This window comes from Coregonus lavaretus, assembly GCF_964263955.1.
Source record: "Coregonus lavaretus genome assembly, chromosome: 32".
NCBI lineage: Eukaryota > Metazoa > Chordata > Actinopteri > Salmoniformes > Salmonidae > Coregonus > Coregonus lavaretus.
Window position 1 is genome coordinate 8,328,473 of NC_140019.1, and position 8,664 is coordinate 8,337,136.

At 43.2% G+C, this 8,664-nt stretch overlaps 1 protein-coding gene across 2 annotated transcripts; it reads right to left on the minus strand.

Moving 5' to 3' along the window:
* Window positions 1-1,696: 1,696 nt before the first annotated feature.
* Window positions 1,697-5,859, minus strand: LOC311107565 (gastrotropin-like). 2 transcript variants are annotated; one of them, XM_084150071.1, is made up of 4 exons: window positions 5,765-5,857; window positions 5,291-5,451; window positions 5,039-5,128; window positions 1,697-2,124 (listed from the first exon to the last, which is right to left on the minus strand). In XM_084150071.1, exons 1-4 carry the CDS (start codon window positions 5,829-5,831, stop codon window positions 2,065-2,067), a joined length of 378 nt encoding a protein of 125 aa, XP_084006197.1. In that variant the 5' UTR covers window positions 5,832-5,857; the 3' UTR covers window positions 1,697-2,064. The 2 variants fall into 2 exon arrangements, with proteins under 2 accessions (XP_084006197.1, XP_084006198.1); XM_084150072.1 differs by having other exon boundaries at window positions 1,700-2,124; window positions 4,990-5,128; window positions 5,765-5,859.
* Window positions 5,860-8,664: the final 2,805 nt, after the last annotated feature.

An 8,664-nucleotide genomic window follows, 5' to 3' on the forward strand; every position in this document is an offset into this window, starting at 1 on the left:
TTAAATAGCCATCACTAGCACATTAAAGGCTGCTGCTGCCTATTGAAATCACTGGCCACTTTAAGAAATGGAACACTAATTACTTATATATTCTTAAATTCCATTCCTTACTTCGATTTGTGTGTATTGGGTATATGTTGTGAAGTTGTTGGATATTACTTGTTAGATATTACTGCACTGTCGGCGCTAGAAGCACAAGCATTTCGCTACACCCGCAATAACATCTGCTAAACACGTGTATGTGACAAATAACATTTGATTTGATTTGATTTGAAGTGCATAGGGTTTAGGGGTCGGACTTGTCCAGTGAGTGGGCTCTGTAATGATGGAACAGTGTAAGGTCAGTTCTAGATCTTCTTGCTGATTTTCTTCATGGCCACACTATTCTTTCCATGGGTTGTGGTGTGCTGGAATGCATGAGAAGAATGAGAGAATGGACGAAATGAGAGTCAAATTAAAGTATCTCTCTCTCTCTCTCTCACCTCGATGAGCTTGTCTCCGATGACAGTGAGGACAATAAAATCACTTTGAATAAAGGCTATCAATTTTAATATCCTTTTTTAAACCTATTTGAGTTCTAGGAACAGAAGGTGCGACTAGGCGACCCTTATGATAGGAGGGAACGGGACAGGGGTGACTGTCAACAGGACTTAGGGTGGTGGTGGTGCTGTATTTAAGGTAGCAGGGTGGTACTCATCTTTACCTGTCTGCTCTCAGCAGCACCTCACCATAATCCTTGTCTACTCATCGCTCCACACCGCAGCACTGCCATGGCCTTCACCGGGACCTATGAGATGAAAGATGTTAGATTGCAAAGTACAACGTTTTATCTCATAGTAGAGAGAGAATACGTTTTGTCATTATTTTATTCCTCAGTAGATGTGTGTTTGTCCGTATATTATTGCATATAATAATCATAATAACTCAAAAAAATAGATAATATGACAATATGAGTCGATAATTCTATAGAAATAGAAAATCAATAGAAAAATAGGAAATAGACCTATATCCAAGGACATGGTTGAGGACATGGTTGAGAAAGGCTATGAGTTGAAGATTAGGACTGAAATGGAGCAGAATGGAGACGAGTTCACCTTGACCAAGGTCCTCCCCTACAAGACCTGGACCAAAAAGTTCACCCTCAGCAAGAAGAGCGAGATGGAGTCAAAGTCTTAAATTAAGAAACTGTTCTTGAGAAAATTGGAATTTTACTGTGTATGTTTCAAACAGGTTTGAAAATTTTTGTTTAACCATTTTTTTTCTTTGTACATATTTTTGTCCTTCTTTGACCACCGTCACCATGGAAGGGGGCAAGATTAGGATCCAATATCCCCTGTATCTTTCTTTACACTGCTGAGGTGGATGGTGACAAGCTCATTGATGTGAGAGAGAGACAGATAAAGAGAGAGAGAGAGTTACTACCACAGATGTTACGATTCCCAAGAATATACATGATGAGATGGCATAGATCACTACTTACTTTGATCCTCTCTGCCTTGTGTCATGCCCTCCAGATCTCCACATCCGCGAAGAGAATCAGCAAGAGGGCCTAAAGCTACCCGTCTCTTCGCTGAGCCTCATTGAGCTAAAAACACATCTGCATCTCCTTTTAACCAGTAGGGGGAGACTGACTGCAACTGTTCCTCTGACAGCAACAACTGAGCTCAGGATTTAAATATAAATAAGTCTGGTTTCTCTTGCATTATTTATTTCGCTTTTATTTTACACAATCAGCTGGTACAAATAAATTGGGCATTACTTTATTCACAAGAAAGTTGATCATAGATACCAATTTGCCACTACAAACAGTGAATAGGTTGAATACCAGAAAGTTGCATCGATTGTAGTTGATATGTTTATTTTATTTTTTATAAAGATGGACAGAGGACTGTTGCTGGACATGTAGCCTACTGGAAGAGGCATCCAACAGATATGAGTCATCCAGGTCTCTCTGGACATGCCAAGGTGAAACAGTATAATACGGGTAGTTTATGAGGTATTGGGAACATTTCCAGTTACAGTGCACACAGAAGACATCTGCATCAACACATTGGATGTTTGATTTCAGATCCTCTTGCTGATTCTCTTCATGGTCACACCCTTCTCTCCTGGGGTTGTACAGAGCTGTATATTAAAGAGAAAGGAGGATAGTTGAGAAAGGGTTTATCAGAGAGTATTGGAGCATCATCCTTTGGAATGAAGATAGTCATTCCAAAGGATGATACTCTGTACTAATAGTACAACATGCTATTTAATATGTACTGTTTAGTAAAAACATATGAAGTAAGCAACAAATATCAAAATACTACTCATCAATACTGATATGGCGTCATCTAATGAGCAATCGTGCCTGTTCCCCGCCATTCGTGAATATTTGTAGAGCGCATCCCCTATTCTGATTATCAGCTGTTGTCAAATACATATGGGTGCGAAAAGACGATTAATTGCCTCAATAGTGTGCAGCGAATTCTACTAGATGAAAAGCCTAAATGAGTATGACATCCAGGCATTTATGACATACTGTAGCGAATTCGGGGGTAGTCCCTACTCAAACCCGGGTCTAGCCAACAGCTTAACGCTAGAGTCCTTAATTGAAACACTAACTAAATTGTAACCCGCCTCTGTTTTGGTAAAAAGCTGTGTGATGGGAGAAATGTAACCACTCTCAAATTCGTAGACAGAGACATGGATGCAAGGACTGACCATCCATGATATCAAAAGTATAGTTTTAACCATGTTTTGAGGCTATATAGTGTTTGTTTACTTTTACATTGTTTACAAACATTGGAGTAAAACAAGCTTATATTTTGCGGTCTGATAGGGTATGACAGTTGAACTAAGCTCATGAGGCCTTCATAAGGTATATATCTTTAATAAAAAGTCCAAAAATGTATGTAGCAACTAAGGATTCTAGCTTTAACCATTATGCCAAAAGGTCCAAACCTCTTGACCAGGTCTCTAGATGTTGAGTTAAGGTTGTTACATTACCCCCTTCATTCGGGAGAGCATGTCCCTCTATACCAAGTTCCTTGTGTGTACACGCCTCTCCGATGGCTTTACGGGCACCATCCCACTTCTGACACCAACTTAGCGAATGAGGGGGAAGGGAAGCGAACCCTGGTCACTGGCGTGAAAGGCAAACACCCACTTGGTGGGAATTGTAACATCACTCATATAACCAGGATCGCTACAATACTATAAAACGTTATATTTTCAAATTCCCAAAAAGCCTACTATTTAGAATGCAATATGGGTATTTGGACACTTCTTCACTCTATATAAACTCAGCAAAAAAAAAAAAGTCCCTTTTTCAGGACCCTGTCTTTAAAAGAGAATTAGTAAAAATCCAAATAACTTCAAAGATCTTCATTGTAAAGGGTTTAAACACTGTTTCCCATGCTTGTTCAATGAACCATAAACAATTAATGAACATGCACCTGTGGAATGGTCGTTAAGACACTAACAGCTTACAGACGGTAGGCAATTAAGATCACAGTTATGAAAACTTAGGACACTAAAGAGGCCTTTCAACTGACTCTGAAAAACACCAAAAGAAAGATGCCCATGGTCCCTGCTCATCTGCGTGAACTTGCCTTAGGCATGCTGCAAGTAGGCATGAGGACTGCAGATGTGGCCAGGGCAATAAATTGCAATGTCCGTACTGTGAGACGCCTAAGACAGCGATACAGGAAGACAGGATGGACAGCTGATCGTCCTCGCAGTGGCAGACCACGTGTAACAACACCTGCACAGGATCGGTACATCCGAACATCACACCTGCGGGACAGGTACAGGATGGCAACAACAACTGCCCAAGTCACACCTGGAACACACAATCCCTCCATCAGTGCGCAGACTGTCAGCAATAGGCTGAGAGAAGCTGGACTGAGGGCTTGTAGGCCTGTTGTAAGGCAGGTCCTCACCACACATCACCGGCAACAACGCCGCCTATGGGCACAAACCCACCGTCGCTGGACCAGACAGGACTGGCAAAAAGTGCTCTTCACTGATGAGTAGCGGTTTTGTCTCACCAGGGGTGATGGTCGGATTCGCGTTTATCGTCGAAGGAATGAGCGTTACACCGAGGCCTGTACTCTGGAGTGGGATCGATTTGGAGGTGGAGGGTCTGTAATGGTCTGGGGCGGTGTGTCACAGCATCATCGGACTGAGCTTGTTGTCATTGCAGGCAATCTCGAGTGGCGCAGCGGTCTAAGGCACTGCATCTCAGTGGTTGAGGCGTCACTACAGACCCCCTGGTTCGATTCCAGGCTGTATCATAACCGGCCGTGATTGGGAGTCCCATAGGGCGGCGCACAATTGGCCCAGCGTCGTCCGGGTTTGGCCGGTGTAGGCCGTCATTGTAAAATGAATTTTGTTCTTAACTGACTTGCCTAGTTAAATAAAGGTAAAATAAAAATCTCAACGCTGTGCGTTACAGGGAAGACATCCTCCTCCCTCATGTGGTACCCTTCCTGCAGGCTCATCCTGAGTTGACCCTCCAGCATAACAATGCCACCAGCCATACTGCTCGTTCTGTGCGTGATTTTCTGCCATGGCCAGCGAAGAGCCCTGATCTCAATCCCATTGAGCACGTCAGGGATCGGAGGGTGAGGGCTAGGGCCATTCCCCCCAGAAATGTCTGGGAACTTGCAGGTGCCTTGGTGGAAGAGTGTGGTAACATTTCACAGCAAGAACTGGCAAATCTGGTGCAGTCCATGAGGAGGAGATGCACTGCAGTACTTAATGCAGCTGGTGGCCACACAAGATACTGACTGTTACTTTTTATTTTGTTCAGGGACACATTATTCAATTTCTGTTAGGCACATGTCTGTGGAACTTGTTCAGTTCATGTCTCAGTTGTTGAATGTTGTTATGTTCATACAAATATTTATACATGTTAAGTTTGCTGAAAATAAACGCAGTAGACAGTGAGAGGATGTTTCTTTTTTTTTTGCTGAGTTTATGTCTTTCATTTAATCTCTTACTTACTTAGTCACTCTCCTCTTTCTTTCTCTCTACCTCGCTCACTTGCTCTTACCATGATAAGCTTCTCCCCACTGATCTCAGCAGTAAAATGGTACTGGGGGAACGGAATAGCAATCTTGCCTCCTTCCATAGTGACGGTGGTCTAAGAGGGACGTAAAGAGTTCAGCACATGAAACAAGTTCAGATGCAACATACATATGCTGTACATCTTTGAAATGACAACTTCTAGAATACTTTAGCTGATATTCGATGATTTTAATGAGCATATTCATTCGTTCACTCACTCATTCATTCATTCCCTCACCGTGAATTTGGAGCGTCTCATGGTCTCTAACTCACACTCCTTTCCAATGGTGAACTTGTTAGTCCAGGTCCAGTTTGGGATCATCTGAGACCAGGTGAAATCATCCCCCTCCTGAAGCACCTCTGTTATCACCTTGAAGTCTGTCTTGGCATTGGCAAAACCTATGGGAAGAGTACAGCAGGTGTGGGTTAGAATGTATCAATAATATCTATCTATCTCTCTCTCTCTCTCTCTCTCTCTCTCTCTCTCTCTCTCTCTCTCTCTCTCTCTCTCCGTCCGTCCGTCCGTCCGTCCATCTATCTATCTATCTACTGTATCTGTCTGCCTGCCTGTCTAGGGTTCGGTTGGGCTAAGGTTTGGTAAGGTTATGTTTAGGGTTAGGGTTAGTTGGGAAATATTGATGATATTTTGACGTTAACAACAATGTTCTGTGCAATACCCTAATTCAAAATATTATTGAGTGTTTTGACTTACCAATTGCCTCTAGAAACTCATCGTAGTTTTCCTGACTTTCGAGCTTGTACTTCCCAGAGAATGCCATGGTGGTGAAGCAATGTGGAACGGTGAAGAACTGAGAAGAGCCAGGTGAGACCTGACAGGAACTCTAGAGAGGTGTGGCATTCTCCTTGTTTTGAAAGAGCTGTATTTTTCCCTATCCAACGTTCAGTGGCTCACTGCCAAAAGAGCCTCATTCTCTTCCTCCACACATAGGCCTACCTGACAGCAGCACAGAAAGGCCCAAAGAAGAAGTATGTAGAATGCATGCCAGTGACGCCAAATTGACGTTCTATTGCCAATGCAATGACGGAAATGTTGTTGTATGCAGAAACAGTCAGGTACTCAAGTGTTGTGTTCAGAAATGTGGATTCCACCTATCCTATTCAGTATTGGGTTGCTGTTGCTTTAAAAAATGAGTGAGCTTGAGGTGTTGATATTATATGGGATGTGATTGAGTCATACAGAACAGAGCAAGTATTTGTGCAAGTTTGTGCAGTATGAGAGACAGAGGTTACTGCACATAGTGCTTATGTAACACCCCTATGGCGGTCTCTCCCGAACCATATATTTAATTTAGGGATCTGGTCCATGTTATTCCGTGGTAGGGTCCCAAGTCAGTATTGATGATAAAGATAACCTTGGTTTAGAAGCCGATATAAACACGTTGTTGAGATAAAAACAACAAAAGTTCAAGGTTTGATGACAATGCTGTACTGACGACTAGTTCCCGAGTCGTGCTTTTCAGTGAATATCCACCTGGTGGCGAACGTCACCACTGGTCGTCCTCAGCATACAGAACAAGCAAGGCAACAGCATGCTCTGCCACTACAGCTCCCTCCAACAACAGGCTAGCGTGGGCGAATTCAAACTGAATAGGTAAACTAGAGTGCTGTTGGGAGCTGTAGTTGTAATTATTGTAGGGTGAGCTGCAGTTCTAAATATGACCACCAAAATACACAACATGAAACATGCATGATGATTGTTACAATCTTACAATCATCAGTATTTGAAGTCTCTGTGATGTGACAACCACTATGCTAGTCTACATCATTCACCACCCATCTGGGTTCAAAGCACCGTCATCTTCCAGATTGCCTTTATTTGCCTTTAATGAATAATGAAATAAGAGCGTTTTAAATGATAAGAGTGTGGGGTAGGTTTAAGGGCGTGTGGGGGATATAGGGGTGGGGTATCGGGGCCTTTTTTTGTGGAAAATAGGAGGGGTTCATGGTGGGATGGGTCATATGGGAGTGGGGTAAAGGCAGCTTCTTTTGGGGGGGAAAACTCTTTCCGACTCATTTGTATTGTCTGGGAATCTGAAAGTGGAAGAAACAGTACAGTTATTTCTATAGTTTCCATAGTAACAACATCACTACTTTGAGGTGGTTTATGCATCCAAACAAGACCTGGGGTCCATTCAGTCTCATCTGTCCTATTGCTAATGTTAGTGAATAGTGTAAGTGGCTGTGGCCATAGAGGTAGCTGTATTGTTATTCTATAAGTGTGGATCTCAGTCTCTCCTGGCCCATAGACTGCTGCCAACATAAGGACAAATCTGAGTGTTTAGCTCATCATTTCCTCCTCTTTTAATTTCTCCTCCTTAAAGCTTCTCTCCAACTCATCTCTCCTCTCCTCCACATCCTTTCTCATCCCATCCACCTCTTTCTCTCTCCTCCATCCTCTCCCTCCCTCACTCCTTCCAACTCTTCTCTCACTCTCTTGAGGTCCTCTCTTCTTTCCTCCAAGGGCTCAGCTGGTAGAGCACGGCGCTTGTAATGCCAAGGTAGTGGGTTCGATCCCCGGGACCACCCATACACAAAAAAAAAATGTATGCACGCATGACTGTAAATTGCTTTGGATAAAAGCGTCTGCTAAATGGCATATTATTATTATTTCCAAACTCTGTACCCACACTCTCAATCTCTGTATTCCACCTCTTCTTATACTCCTCCCTTGCCCTCTTCACATCTTCCTCTCTTTCCACCTCACCCATCATCTTTTGAATCATATAATCTCTCTCAGTTAACCTCTCCTTCAGTTATTTCATCTCAAATGTAACTAGTGATTTCGTCCTCCTTGCTCTCCGTCACCTATCTCATCAACTCCAACTTCTAACTTTCTTCTCCCACTTGGCCCTCTCGTCCTGCATCTCTTCCCCTCTCTTCACCTTCTCCTCTACCACCGTCATCTTCTCTTTCATTCCCTCCAACACCTCCCTCACTCTCTCCACATACTCCTTTTTGTTCTTACCCATCTCCAATGTGATATTCTCTATTTCCTCCTTGTGTTTCTGGTAAATTTCATTCATCAGTTTCTCCACCTCATGCCTTCCATTCTCCTCCATATCCAATGTTACTTGCTTCACCACCTCTTTTAGCACCACTCTCATTTGCTGCAATTCCATCTTGATTTTTTCCTTTTCATCCTTGTGTTTGTGCTCAATGTCCATCTTTGTTTTCTGCAACTCCTCCCCTTTCAGTACCTCAATCTCCATCTTGATCTTTTCCATTTCCACCATATGTCTTTGCTCCATTTTCCACAGCTCCTTTCTTCCCTTCTCCTCCATCTCAGTTTTCACTTGCTCCATCTCATTCTCACACATCTTGATGACAGTTCCTGCTCTGTTGATCTCCTTCCTCATCGCCTCCATATCTTCTTTTAACCTATTCACTATCTCCTCCTTCTTCTCCAACATCTCTCTCTCCTTTTCAAACTCTTTCTTTGTCATTTCCCTATGGGCTCCTGAGAGGCGCAGCGGTCTAAGGCACTGCATCTCAGTGCTTGAGGTGTCACTACAGACCCCCTGGTTCGATTCCAGGCTGTATCATAACTGGCCGTGATTGGGAGTCCCATAGAGCGGCCCACAATTGGCCCGG